This window comes from Eublepharis macularius, chromosome 4, assembly GCF_028583425.1.
Source record: "Eublepharis macularius isolate TG4126 chromosome 4, MPM_Emac_v1.0, whole genome shotgun sequence".
Taxonomy (NCBI): domain Eukaryota; kingdom Metazoa; phylum Chordata; class Lepidosauria; order Squamata; family Eublepharidae; genus Eublepharis; species Eublepharis macularius.
The window spans coordinates 141,475,393-141,491,199 of record NC_072793.1 but is presented as its reverse complement, the minus strand read 5'-3'; the positions used below and the strand labels follow the sequence as shown (position 1 = coordinate 141,491,199).

Below are 15,807 nucleotides of genomic sequence, written 5' to 3'. Positions count from 1 at the left end.
AAATTGTTTTGACGATTGTACTGAACAGATATACGTAAGAATCCCTTTTAAAAGTACAGAATAATTGATCGCAAGCTTTTTCTTGCACCAAAAGACAATTCTCATTCACAGTTGAAACAGAATTGCCAGCTTACCATTGTGCAGTCTTGGATGGAGCTTTGTTTGGAATTTTGCACTCTAAATGTTGGGAGGATTGGATTCGAATAACTTTTAAATTGTTATTTATTCACCTTGGTAGGCTTCTTTTTTGCACCTTATACTATTTAATGCACTGTTAAATTAGTAACAATTGATACTGTCCACTTCTGTTGTATATGTTATCTGAATATATATATCATTTCCCATCAGTGGGCTCATGGTGGTTTTATTTTTTTTCAGCTGTACATTAAACCTTTGTATTTTTGTTTTGTATGTCATGTCAGGTGCCATGCAGAAGTGTTTCCTGTTATCTCTGTGCAGTGACTTTTACATTTGAATTGGCCCCACTGAGTGGGGTTTATCCAGCCATTCTACTGGGCAGGAAATTCCAGCTTGGGAAATTCCTGGAAATTTAAGGGTGATGCTTGGGGAAGACAAAGTTTGGTGATGGGGGAAGAGCTCAGTGGGAGTGTGATGCCATTCACTCTACCCTCTGAAGCTGCCATTTCCTCCACGGAAACTCATCTCTGTAGTTTGGGGATCAGTTGTAATTGGAGAATCATTGGCAACCATATTAATTCCGGAAACCATACACTGTGTTCAGCAAACTTAAGTGGCTCTTCCAGGTGAGGAAGTGCTACTTATAGTTCCACTAATAGAATTATAGATCTAAACCCATTGACTTTCAAGTGTTTAGAAGTTGGAAAAAGTCTTCTTAGAGGAAAGCTTCAAACTTTGCTGAGCAGAGTGGTTGACTCATTAGAGAAAACTCCATCATCTGAGAATTGCCCCCCCCCCAGTCAGAATAAAGAGGCAGACACAAGGCTTGGGTAATAAAGGGCCACTTTTATTTAGGCAACAACATGAACTGCAACAACTGAAACCTGGCAAGGGCCTAACCAGCGGTAAAGGTCAAGCCCTGGGGTCACTCCCCTGGACCCTGCCTTGACTTGTCTGGGCGAGACCCACTGCCCCAGATGCGAGCCATCCAAATGCATGGCTGGGATCTGGCCGGCCTGGCGGATGGTTTCCCTCTTAAAGCTCCAAGCACCCACGCCGTGGAGCATGAGGGAAGGACTTGTCCAGGGGATCCCACCAGGCAGCCTGCCCCCTTAACTGGCCGCCGTAAAGCATGCCAGCCAATCCTGACAGGCCCCTAATATCCCCACCAATGGGGATGTGCCAAGGGTACTCACCATCCCACTAACATCCCCCCAACTAAATCCTGCCAGTGATGGCCTATACAGCACCACCGTAGCCAAATAGCCACAGCTCCAACAAGCAGTACAAGGTAGGCAAAAAACTTCCTTCCCCAAGGCCAATCTGGGAAAAAAGAAAAAATTCCTACCTGGCCCCAAAAGGGCAACCGGTCTGAACCTGCACTTCCACTGGGCAGGCGGACGGGCTGAGCACGAGGCGGTGAGTGCCGATACAGGGGGCTGGGCAGCCTCTTAAGGCACCTAGCCCCACCCCCACTACATGACCCATCAAGGCCAGGGGAATGCTGCCACTCATCCTCCGTGGCGGCAAATGCAGCTCCCGTCCTCAAGCCCTTGGCTGCCAGCTGGGTGAGGGCCGTATTCTTCAAGCTTGCTAAGATTCCTATCCACTTCCTCCATTCTTTTGGAAGGATTGTTCTTCTACTTGGAAAGAGAAAAGAAAAAAGAATCTTGGTGCATTGTACTGGACCACTGTAGTGCCATTAAATTAGGATGCATGAAAAGCACTAGTCACCCCACTGCAAACAATTATTTCTGCAGTATGCCACATCTGTTCAACTGGCAGCATTTCTTATATTTAAATAAGTGACAACATTTTTCATTTAAAGATTGAATGTGATTAAGGCTGCAATTCTAAATGAGCTGATAGGATAGCATTGTTGAAGAATCATAGAGCTAAGAACAGGGGTGGGACTGACCATGATGGGGCATAGTTTCTATCTAGAAGAATGATAAAAGCTAAGTCTGTGCTGATTTCTAAACAGAACTTCTTCAGTTTCCTGGAAACACTCTTAACAAGACATGTCCCTGGCTGCTTGCTTCAGAAAGAACTCAGTGATGTTTTCCCATGGTTGCAATATCAGCATAAATCCACCAACTGTCTTATATTATCACAATCAGTGGAGGGCAGACTAATACGTCAAAGCTGGTATGGCCAGAAGTTGGCGTAGTAGTGACATGTTGTTGCTTTTCGTAAGATGGATGTTTTGAAGATCTCGAATATGTTGCTAATGCTCTGGCAGGGCCTATGATGTTTTGACAACTCAGAGCGCATCAATATATTTCAAAGAAGAGAGAAAGGAGGTCATGTTGGCACATTTGTTCTCCGTCGCCTGCTACAAAAAGAGCACATTGGAAATGCCTTTAAAACACTTCAAACAAATTTAGCTGCAATAACCTAATCTTGGGAACAATCCACTGGGATTTTTCTTGTGCACCCCCAATGAAATGAATGTTTATCAGGATAGGGAGATGCTAGGTATCAAATTGGTGAGATCATTTCATTCCCATAGCACATGGAAGGTAAACATTTAGTGATGTCAACAAAAGTCTGAAAGAAAATGTTATTGTAATTTGGTTTAGGTGTAAGTAAACAGAATAATGTCTGGCAGATTTCATCATTAGATTTTCCTTTTTTCTGTTTTTGCACTATTAGAAGTCTTTGTGAGCATATATAGATTGTAGTATATAGCAACTGACATGTTTAATACAGCTGACTATAACAGCAGCCACTGAAGAACAGAAGGTCTTTAAACTTTGTTTTACAGGGAAGAAACTCTACTCCATAGTACAGGATTCATTTTGATGGAAATAGAACAGACTTTGTTATATGAGAGAGCCACAATGATGTTGGAATTTGAAAAAGCAGTGCTTTATTGAAGGTTTCTTAATATGAGATAATGAATGATTTTGGCAAATTGTCATCATCATCATCATCATTATAATCAACAAGATTTTTACCCTGCCTTTCCACCCTTATAAGGCCAACAAGGTGGTGAACAAATTAAAACATACAAATTAAAATCTTCATCTTAAAAACCTTTAAAACCAGCACACAGATACATCATTAAAGCAATGTGAAACCACAACTTAAAACGAATACAAAAGATAAAAACAATAGGGAGGAGGATCATTGAGGGAATGCCAAGCATAAAAGCATCAACAGAAAAGGACAGGTGAAGCTCTCTTGGAAGAGAGTTACAGAATTTTGGTGCCACTACTGAGAAGGTGCACTCCTGGGTTGCTACCTGCCTAATCTTGGAAGACAGGGGCACCCAAAGCAGGTCCTTTGGAGATGGCCACAATGGTGGGTTCATAAGGGAGTAGGCCAGATCTGTTTTGCCCATTGTTGGTTAACCAGTCAAAACTGGTAAACGGCACTCCTGGCTATAGCTGCCACATCCAGCAGTAGGCCTGGGTCCAAGAGCACCCTCAAACTACAGACCTGTTCCTTCAAAGGTAATTCAACCCTATCCAGAATGAGTGACACCTTAAATCCTGGGTCAAACCTTCCACTCAGTAGCATCACTGGTAGATTATCTAAGAGAAATTTTGATATGATTACCTCAAGTTTTATATGCTGGAAGCTTCTTAAGTTGTGCATGTGGCTCTCAGTTATGGGTCTCACAAAGCAGAGGAGACAGCTAAGCATGTCCCCAGACAGTATCTCTTCCTTCAGGCTGCAGATCAGAATTTACAAAACAGAATGCTCTCTCTTGGTGGTGGTGGGGGGGGCGGGGGGCGGGGAAAGCATTCTTATTAACCAAACACTAGCATGAAAATATAAGACTGGAACTAGAATGCTTCCCCCTGGCATCTAAGCCCTTTGAAGATGATCCATCTATGCACTACACAAGGAGGGAGAGGGGGAACACTGAGTTGTCCGCATAGTGCAAATCTGTGGAGGATGTGCCTGTGCATGCAACCCCTCCCTGTGATTAGTGATGTTGCTTTCTGAACATTGCTGATAACAGGGAGGGGACCTGCACTTCTTCTCTGCATTTGCACCATGCAGACGATTCATACAGGGATGGGTAGAAGGGCCATTCCGCTCTTACCCACGCTCCTTCCCTCCACAGTAAATCAGTGCATAAGGAACATTCAATAATGTGAAGTTCGCCTGCCATCTAAAGTGGTACAGTCCAGATGTTGGGTTACCCTCAGTTTATTGGTTTTACATTAATGACTGTCAGGTCCCCATCTATGGTAGGTTGCACTAGCTCCATCACAACCTAACTGGTCTACTCAGGAGTAAGTAGACCCACATTATTCAATGGGGCTTATTCCCACGGAAGTGTCATTAGGATTGCAGGCCAAATCTCCTAGTTATATGGTTCATGATTCAACTCAACTTCTTTTGTGCGGCTGATTGGATTTGAAGAAGGCCCAAGAGTATACTTCTAAAATATAAGAAGTTTAGATATTTCAAGTTTAGCTATATAATTCTACTGATGTAATTAGGAGAACACTGATAATGTTTGAGGCAAAAGCGCCATGGGTTTTTATGGCCATCAGAGACTTTACATGCAGAATACCAAAGGTGCAATGTTGAACTTGAATTCAATCAACAAGTCTAGTTTTAAAATAGTTTATATACAAAGATAGAGATTATGGAACAAGTGAGAGGAAATGACCTAAGAGAATGACCTAAGATAGGAACTGGTTGGAGGCCTAAATAGGTGTTAACAGGGAAAGGTGTCTCATGTGAAACCTGCTTTCTCCAGGTAGTAAAGATTAAAGCTCTCTGGTCTGAAGCGTAAAAAGCTTCCTTAGAGAAACAGAAACAGTTAGAAAGATGTAAGTATGCCTTTTACATATCACTAAACACTTCCCAGTAGAAGCTGGGCAAATTCCTGAACACATGCAAAACAAATTAGAAGAATTAAATAATATGAGAATAAAGTGGTCCCCATTACAATTCTTACCTCACAGGAAGATGATGGCTTTGCAGAAACAAGGTGTAAAGTAGGTATTTCAGTGAAAGGAGCCAGGCCTCAAGTGTTTGTGATATGATCCTGAAGGCTACCGTTAGAACAACATAAATGTTGTCAGAAGAGACACTTCCAGCTCAAAAAAATTAACCAGTTGCATAGCCCTCTCTGGAGAGCTAGGGCTTGACATGACTCTAATCGCATCCCTGAAACCTTTTCTCAGGACCAGGATTCTGAAGTAATTCTCAGTATGAGTACGCAGCACTGACTTCTTTTAGAAAGCAATCTCATGAGAACATCTGCCTTGGGCTCAGGGACCTATGTCCTTAGAATATATGCAAATTCTATGCTTCTTTGTGCTCCTTTTATATAGAAAAGTGTTCATGCTTTTGAACATTTCCATCTGCTTAACACAAGAATAATACCTCTGTCAGCAGAACAGGCACCAATATATTTACTGAGAGGCCTTTTTTTCCTAACCAGGCCACCAATGTGAATTTTATTTCCAGCTGGATTTTGTTAAGGGAGTGGGGACAGATTGGACTATACAGTATGCCACGTTAAACATACATAGTATATCTTTCATAAAGGTAGAATACATTTTCCATGACTTCAGTGTTTGTGGATTAGAGCTATTCTATGGACAATTAGATTTAACATCTCTGGAAGCTCAAAAACCATTTAAGAAGACTCACTCTTGTGCTCCAACTCCAGCTGTCAAAGAGATTGAGAGATTTTTGGAATAGGTTCTGATGGACCTGTATGAAAATGCATGTGACTATGAATTGGATTTGTTCCTTTGGAATATTATGGATTACTTTTTATGTTGAAATTGCATAAACGTGTGGGATTGCATACAGTTGGGTTAACATGGCTAAAAATATACCTTGTGCTTTCCTTCTGGAACATAACTGGATTTTTCCAGTTTCCTGTCACTTAATGATAGTTTCCTGATGTGTACACACTTTATAGGGAAGTCTTTTAAAAATAGCCTTCATGACCAGATTCAAAGATGGAATTATAATTATAATCACAAGGAAATATTAATTTAATTGCACAAGATTAAACCCATGAGAAATCACTTTAATGAAGTGAGGGTTGGGTCCATTATTTTGGCCTCTTATGAACTGTCAGATGGTTTTGACTTAAACAAATATGATGGTACTAGGGGGTGTGCAAAACTAAACTAACAAGCCAGAAATACACCTGGAAATAGCTGTTTCATTTTGTCAAAGCAACGTCTGGAATGGTGAACCAAATCCAGGGAACCAAATTATCACGAAACCCTCCCACCAAAAACTTTTTGTGTTTCATTTTAGTTCAGTTCTTATCTCAGCGGCAGCTGCAGCAAGCAGACACTGGGCCCACTTTGTTTTCCTTAATGGCATTCGCCAATTGGATTCCAAGGGAAGAGAACCTTTATGTTATTAATTAACTCTGTTGGCAAGTAGAGGGAATGTGTGCAATGCACATGAGTACATCTTTTTTTCCCCATTGCTACCCAAGCATTTTCTCTATGCCAATTGGGTTCTCACAAGGGGAGAACCCTCCCTGCTTATCAGCTTTGGAAATGTTTTGAAGGTGGAATGTGCAGACTTCAATCATAGGCTGCAATTCTAAAGACACTCCCCTGGGAGTGAGGACTAGTGAATAACATGGGTACTTATACTTGAGTAGACCTGTTTAGGAGGTGCACTTTGGTTCATTTTGCAATGCTACCCAGGCACTTGTCTGTCTCCACTATCCCATCAGGGCCCTTGGACAGCTGATCACTGTGAGGAAAAGTGCAGCTAGATGTGTGCGTACAAGTATCTGTTCAATCACTCAAACTTGATTAAAACCCCAGAAGACTTCAGTTATAGGCTGCAATACTAAATACACTTCCCTGGAAGTAAGCAGTATAGAATAACATGGGACTTACATCTGAGTAGACCTGTTTAGCATTGCTTCCCCTATTATCCCACAAGCCATTAGCCTACTCTGCCCTTTCAAAAACAATCATGTCTGCCAACAGCAAAAGGAAAACTTATGGGAAAAAACACAGGTCTGTTAGGACAGAAGGTGGGATTCAGACAACCATGCTGCCTCCCTGCCTGCACTTGGGCAATGGAGATTGGTGGCGATTAATGCAAGAACATGGGACAAAACTGCAAAGCATGGCAACAGCAGGATGGCAATAGCAGGAATGATAATAATTTATTGGCACTATAAGAAAAGAAAAAAGTGACGATGAAGCAGGATTGTTTTTAATGCTACCCCCTTTGCCAGCCAATTTCCTGCCATAATGTTGTTGTGTGCAGTGTAACTGAGAAAAAACTCGGTAGATTGATTGTTTCGAGAGAGGACTGTGTTCAGTGCGATTTTGGTGCAGATAAGTGCAAAAAGAGATGCCCCAAAGATCCTGGAAGCCCTCACTGCAAAGAACAGGGCCAAAACACACAATAATAAATAAAAAAACACAAATGGGTTAGATCCAAGCTGGCAATGCTGCATTCAGAAAAAAGCTTATACTTGGAAAATTTTGCTGGTCTTTAAGGAGCTACTGGACTTGAATTTTGTTCTACTATTACAGACTAAAATTGCTACTCCCCTGAAACTATCTTTGTGCCATCATACCTATATTACCCATCCATACACTTGCCATTTATATATATACATAATGTATACACACATGCGCGCACACACAGGTGTGACGAAGGGATTATTGACTCTTGAAAGCTCATACCCTGGAAATCTAATTGGTATATGAGGTTCTATTTCACCCAGATCTTGTATACATAGTACATATATAATACACATTTATACACTTGCTACTTATACAGATGGCTTCTCTCATATACATACACCAATTTACTCACATACCACACACAGACATTCTCATACTCACTACAATCTTATATTCCTTATGATAGTGCAGCTTCCTCCCCTTCTATGAACCTCAAAGCCACTTCTGCTCCCAGCCCCCTCTTGTTCGTAGCTGAATGCTTTAGAAATTAGAATATCATCATGATCATCCCATGATATCACACTATCTCAGCCAATAGGTATAAGTAGAATTAATTTCTTTAACATCCAAATTATCCAACAGCTAGAAGAATGCTTGAGGTATACAGCACAGCTTTTTTTTTCCTTTTAAAAAAGAATCCTGATTCTTTCTTTGCAAATTACTATTTTAGGGCAAATTTATTTCCTCTGTGACATACCACAATAAGTGTCATAAAACAGAGACCATATGATGTGTTTGCAGAAGGGTGATAGCAATACTGGGAGACAATCAGTTATATGATCGCTTCTTTAAACTAAGCTACATTATATAATATCTAATTTATCCTAAATAAAATATATATTCACTCAGTGTAGTATAGAAGTTGGACTAAGATTTGGAGATCCAGGTTTGAATCCCTACTCTACCAGGGAAGGCAAGTCACACATCCTCAGCCTAACCCACTTCGCAAGACTGATGTGAGGATAAAGTGGAGGAGAGAAGAGTAATATAAGCCACTTTTGGTTCCCATTAGGGAGAAAGGTGGAATATAAATGAAGAGAATTTAATTAATAAATGGGATTACTGTGTATTGAAGCCCAGTATTCCTGTTATAAAGGATGTGAAATGGTATGATATAACCCGATCTTGTCAGATCTCAGAAGGTAAGCAGGGTTGGATGGGGGACCACTGAGGCAGAGAAAGGCAATGGCAAACCACCTCTGTTTCTCACTTGCTTTGAAAGTTCCTTGCTGGGGTCACCATAAGTCAGTTGCGACTTGATCGCACATACGTACATAAGTGTACATAAAATGGCAATACCTACTCATATTCCCTAGAGGTGGATAGCGATAATTGACTGAAATAGGGATGAACAAGGATATTTACTGAAGGAAGGCTGAGAACAAACTGCTTAACTTACAGTAAATAGAAACACATTCAGCCACAGCAGTATAAATTATGCACATGACAAAGCATGTGTTTTTGACGTATAAAACAAAAATCACAGCTGTCTTCCTCCACCTTTGTTAACAACTATGTGCCTCTTCTAAAGTGGATATGTTACTTTAACTGCACAGTTTTATCATATTTATATTGGATGTAAATCCTTTCATTTCTCATCTGTGATGTGCTAATGGAATCCTTTTTATACAGTTGATCTAATAATATCTACTGCTCTCTCCCCTTCCATTATTTCTGTTTCTAAGTGGAAAAGTGCATAGCAAAGCAGAGGGAATATTCATTGTGAATGCCTCTCTATTGATGCTGATGGTAATTTTTCTTGTTTGCTTATAAAATTCCATCGCTTTGTGTATTGTGATCACTTTAAATGATACACTGTTTGAGGATGAGGAAATGTTGTCTTGCCAAGAAATCTATTAAATAAAAAAGCAACCTCTACTTGTATAGCTTTTGTAATATACCTTTTCCCTAATGTGGGTATTTCTGATGCTTCAGAGAGATTATTGAGGCGGGTAACAGCAAAGTTTTATGATGAAAGATTTCTTATATAGATTCAGGAGTGAATAGCAGGGTAAAGAGAAGGGAACATTAGTCACCCTCTGAATTCCTGTGCCTGAGGGACATCCACTAACCGCTCTCCAAGGGCAGTTGGATGGAAATCATAGATTCTCCTAGAGTTTATTTAACATTCCTCAGAATTTAAACGTTTTGCTGAAGCGGGACCCTCCAATTTACCTTGAATTACATTTTTAAGGCAACTTTTGATGGCAACCTAGAGATGTACAAAATCTTCTTGATTAATTTTGCTAGCCATTTTGAAATTCATGTCCATTTCCTCAACAGTTTCTACAGATATTTCCTCTGAGCAGCCTCCTCAATCTTGTCTTGATCATTCTTGCAGGCAACATCTACCATTAAATGGATGTACACTTTCTAAAGTATCAGCAGGTATTCATCACATGACAATTACTTTTCTTATGAAGAAAGGCTAAAGAATTGGCAGGGGGCAAGATAGAGGTTTGCTGAGGTGCTCTTGTCCCACCCACCATGCTTTTTTTTTAAAGTGCCCAAACGGCCAAACATTCCTGCAGCCATTTCAACACTTGAAAAGGAACCAGAGAGAGGGTGGCACACCCTTATTTTTTTAATATTTTTATTTATTTTTAATTTATATCCCACTTTTCTCCCTAATCAGGATCCAAGACAGCTTATCACAGCTTTCTCCCCTCCTTGTAGACTGTAAAGAAAGAGGGGCTGACAATATTTTCTTGAGCTCCTTGCAACTGATATGAACACTGGAAAGAAACACATTTTGCAAAGTCCACATTTAGAAACCAGATCTCAGAGGACATGATCCATAACTGCAAATTGGACTCAAGCACAACAATTTAAAAACACCATTTATTATTTTTTTTTCTTTTAAGAAGATAGGAATTTTTTCATGTAGCAAATAAATACAGTTAGATCCATTTCATTTGCCCCTCCACCCTAAACTGCCAAAGAAGTATGGGGGAGCTGAGTCAGGTATCCTTCATGCATTTATTTAAATCCCAGCTGGAACATCTAGGATTTTTTTAGTGCATAGATCTTAAAAGTGTATGAAAAGGAAGAATGGTCGTCTGTTGAAAGATTTAGCCATCAGCAGCATTTTACAACTTTATGACATTAAAAAAAAACCTGAAAGCACAATCCTAAGCAAAGTTAGACCTTTTTAAGTCCCTTGAAGTTTGGGGGCTTAGAAATACACTGTGAAATACATATACCATATTAATGTGTGCATCTTTAAACATTTTTCTACTGGGACTCTGGAAAGAAAAGCTTGCTCACAAGTTTCTAGCCCATGAGTTTCAAACCAAAGCATCTCCATTAATCTTCCCATTCTGCTCCTCAAAGTGCAGCATTGGGATAAGCCCTCTTTAAGGGGAAGGCTTTCATTATGGACAAAGTCTCAGCACTTAGTTGTGTGGAGTGTGGATCCAGTCCCCTGCATAGAAAAGTCTATATAATATGCTTCTTCCTGAAGTAGAACTTGAAGACAGGAGTGCCTTAGCTGAGAACTGGTTTTGCCTGAAGGCTACTTTAAAAAGGAAGTGGAGGGTGTGGGACAAAGCAACATGCAAGTCCCATTATCCATCTGATCCCTGGGGTCAAATGTGAAGTGTATGACGTGGGTCAGGTTGAGAATGTCATGATTCGACTTCCAGTCATGCATATGATTGGGGAGCTCAATTTCCAAAGTACTTTGTTCCTCAGTGCAGCTCAAGAGTGTTGCATGGGGTGAGGGCCTTCAACCTTCCCTCCTGTGCCATTGTTCTGAGTGGAAAAACCTTGTGGACCCTGTTTGACCTGCTGTGGTGCTCCATGCATACTGGGGTCATATGACTGAGAACACATGGAGGGGCTGAAGACCCCCCCCCCAGCACTCCTGAGAAAAATGGAGCATTTTGGAAGGTGAATTCCTTGACCATACCTGTGACTACAAGTTGGACTGAGGGATCCCCAACCTGACTTGTATCACACATATTGTGTAATTTGGTCCCCACTCTAGGATACTGACTTCAGTCTGGATTTGATCCAGGAGTTGCCATTTGTTGAATTGTTGTGAATCTTATATTAGAATTTAGGAATTCAGAGACTCTTTTTAAAGACATTCAGATACATAAATTCTAAACAACTGTATCTGTATTTCTCTTTTGCTTAGCATGCATATTTCACTCAATTTTACCATCTGAGTATTGTGTCTTTCTTTATTGTGAACCCACTGTTCATTTTTAAAGTAAGACATCATAGCTTGCATTAAATCTCTCCAAACTGAATACAGTCATTTTGAACAACAACAAAAAGAGATGGTTTCTTGCATTCTTGGAAATTTATTTCCCAAGAATATGAGGAGATCTCATATCCTCCTGTTTTTATATGACCAAGCAAACAAACAATGTGAAAGAGTTCACGTAATTATCTCTTTAAATTGTGCTTTCCTTTTCTGTTAAAGCCACTCCTCATGAAGAAGCAAAAAAAAAAATGCTTAAATGGTGGTTGCATATGAAAAGAATCAGGTGGAGAAGCATAGTTCATAGTTCATAGTACATGCTCTTTACATTCACTTGCGATTTTTTTTGTTTTATTTTTTCAAAAAAGACCCATTTGCTATAATTATGAATAGCCTGGTTTCTAATTCATTTAATCTTCTTTTTGACCTAAACCAAGCATCTATGTGTGTTTTAAGAGACTGTATAAATAAATGTTTAATTATAAAAGCATGTATCATCATTCATTATTAATAACCAACTCTCTCTCTCTCTCTCTCTCTCTCTCTGTATTCATTAGGAAGATACGCTGACTATAGTCCTAAAAATAACACCAGAATTTCATCTATATATGGAGAGAAGAAAAAAATCTTTTTAAGTAGCTTTTCCAAAGGTACTGGAAATAAACTGAATCTGATTGCATATAAATGTAAGATATTTTCTTCTTGGCTGAAGTCCCACGTGCTGCTTTCAGCAACACAACAGCTAGATAGAAGTTTATGGAAACTCACAAACAGGGCTTGATGCCTACCTTCCCTTACTTCCAGAGAGGATCTCCTTGGAATATGAAGGTTCCATCGAGCTATTATGGCTCAGTAACTTCTTAAAAGAATCCATCTATGTGGTCTCTCACCATATTTTGTGGTGTGCAAACATGTCTCCCTAGCCATTTTCTAAAATTCTATGCACAGAATTCTGTCATGCTTGCATGTCCTTTCCTCTCCAGAGATAGCAACTAGGAAATCTTTTAAAAAATGGATAGAATTTTCTTTGTGATGCTGGAAAAAGTTCATTTATAATCTAAAACTGATACATATCCCTGACTGGCAAATATGATCTCTTTATTAATTGTATTGTACTGCATTTTTTCTTGTTTAAATAGATATATCCTTCAGGGAGTTATCTCAGTTTTGGCAGAGAAGGTTCACGGGAATTCCATCAATTGTTTAACATTAGTGATAACAGACTTGAGAGATCTCCAGAGCCAGTTCCAGACACTCGCTGGTTTCATGGCAAGATTCAAGGATGCTGCAATCAATGTCACAGTCACAGCTGCAATCGCCATTGTTGTGGTCGTCGCTTGAGGTTTGGTGATATCTATGGGAAGGGCAGCACACCTGCATTAGCCAGTTTTCACAGACGTCGGGCAACATGAACAGGAAGTCCCAAAACTGGCAGAACAAGCAAGCCAGGATGAGTGTGGCACATTCATCTGTTTTGAAAAGGAGAAGATCAAAGACTGAGTTTCACAGAATACATCCAGGAACATTGCTATACATCCACTGAATAAGTAGAGAGCATTCCACACTGAATGACCAGACACCTTGCCTAAAGCTTCCCTTATGCATGTGCAAACTCACACCCAGAATCAGAGTCCTCCAAAGAAGTTACACCTTTCTAAACCTGTTGACTTCAATGATCATAGAAGGGTGTGACTCTGCTTAGGACAGCACTAAAAGTTCCCTATACCTTCAAAATATGCAATGCCGCAATGAACGCCCTCCAGAAAACTATATGCTGTTGAGAGGAATAGGCAACATGTAATCTAGGTTGACTCTGGCTTGGTACTACAAAAATTCAAGGTTTAGATCTTGGGTGCTACCTAGAAGGAAATTAGTCTTGTACTCTATACTTGCCCTGACCTGGATGATCCAGGTATCCTGATTTCATCAGCTTTCCAAAGCTAACAAGGGTTGCTCCCGGTCAGTATTTGGAAGGGAGACCACTAAGAAATGCCATGCAGGGGCAGGCAATGGCCAACCACCTCTGAATGTCTCTTGCCTTGAAAACTTGATGGCACACATACACTCAACACTAACTCAGAAGCTCTGCTCTCTGTATTTGTACTTCACAGATTACAGAGTTTAGGTCTGACAATGAAAGGAATACAATTCTATCCCAGTTCAGATTAAGTCCTGCTCTTCCACCACTCTATTTCTGTGCAATCCACAATCAAATTCACTACTAAAATGGGGAAAAATAGATATTGTTTGTTCTCCTCTAAAAATAATGTTAATATGTATTTCATTCTTGGGAATAGAAAAGTCTGCACAGGATTTTCATGCTAAATGATGGGCCCAACATTAGACCATTTATATACTAGCGCACCAGGGAAAGGTGATGGCTCTAGTCTAAAGCATATGCTTTACAGGCAAGAAGTTGCAGTTTTCCTAGCATATCTTATGGAAAAGGATGTTTGGTAGCAGGTTTGGGGAGCAGAGAGACCTGGTGTTAAATGGACCAATGATGTGACTGTGTCACATAAGGCTATATCGTAGGTATTCACATTACTAATTCACTCAGATCACCCAACCTTGCTCAGGTGACATCCATACACTGAAACAGATGTGCATGGAGCTGGAAGGGGAGTGAGCATGCTAGCCACGCTTTGGCCTACACACAATCTCCACAATGTGAGCGCTGTGTTTACATGTGCAAACATTATATTCATGCAGGCTCCATTTATATGATTAGAAACATTAAAATAATGTAAAAAGCGATTTTTCTAAGCTTGAGAATAGAGCTGCTTTTTTAATGTTTATGATCACAGGCGTGGAGATTACAAATGTACAATTTATACACACAAAGGCATTATGCCAGTGTTGCAGAGATTATGCTTAGACAGGGTAAAGTCATCATCACAGTCTTTCTATCTCCCCCTCTATACACTTTGATTTCAACAGATGGACCTCATTGGAAGAAGGCTACGCTGTGTTGCTCAGGCATTAATCAGTTCCACCCACTTTGGACCTGAGCTGTGCTTCTGTTTCCTTCTGGTATGCAAGTAATTTAAGTTCATATGGCCAGAGGCACAAGCCTTTGGGAAGAGCCAAAGGTGTCTTGGCCCTTGGCTCTTAGCCCCTGGCTCACAACTGTGGTCTGAGTGAGCCCATCCACTGGATACCAGAAAAGCCTGGGTGTTGGTGTGTATTTTTGTTGGTTGGTTGGCTTTCTAAATTATATAGGTTTGTTTGTAAGCTGCTTTGACTTTTATTTAAATGAATAAAGTGAAGGGAGTGGATCTGATTCTGAAGTGAGCCAAGCCGTATATTACACACATTAGTTAAGTTGCCTATGCTGCTCATTGAGAATTTTGCTTATTTCTGAGCCATGCACAATACAAGGGAGGAAGATTTTGACTTGGAACCCCTGGATTTTTTCCGTGGACAGAGGTTTCTTGCATAGCACAATTTTCTCACCTTTCCCATCCTGCAACATCCTATAATGCAGCAGCCTTGAAATCCTGTTCCTAGGAGGGGGGGGATCCCCTATCCCCCAGGAACAAGATTCCAGGGACAGGCTGCTGCAGAAGGGAAAAGATAAGAAAGTTGTGCTGTGCAAGTGCAAATCCCTTTGCCCACACTCAAAAAAATCTCCAAGGGGTTTTTAATTCTAATTTAATTTTTAAGGGTTTTCTAATTCTAAAACTTCATCCCTTTTATTGCATTTATTTCTCAGAAATAAAGCAAAATTCTCAGTGAGAAGTGAGCCTTAGTTTTTTCTGAGCTCCACGAAGACCAGAAACTTATTTTTTTAAAGAATGCACAAAATTAAGAATTGTATCATTTCAAGGGAGAAAAAAATGGTTAAATACTTGCTTTGGTAGTTCTACAAACACGAATAACAATTGGCTCTGCCATCCTTTCTTTTCTAGCATGGCTTCGGCATTTCATAGCTTTGTAAGCAGCACAAATTTGGGAGAAGCTTTTCATGCAGATGTCGTGATGAAAAAAACGTTACTTGCTGAATTTCTGCTTGTCACACAG

The 15,807-nt window shown here is 40.2% G+C and overlaps 1 protein-coding gene across 1 annotated transcript in view; it reads right to left on the bottom strand.

The window, feature by feature from the left end:
• Positions 1 to 12,993: 12,993 nt before the first annotated feature.
• Positions 12,994 to 15,807, bottom strand: part of MDFIC2 (MyoD family inhibitor domain containing 2) — an 85,456-nt gene continuing 82,642 nt past the window's right edge. Inside the window, exon 6 of the mRNA XM_054975548.1 lies at positions 12,994 to 13,253. Within this exon, the coding sequence (XP_054831523.1) occupies positions 12,994 to 13,253 (260 nt within the window). The remainder of the gene's footprint in view (positions 13,254 to 15,807) is intronic.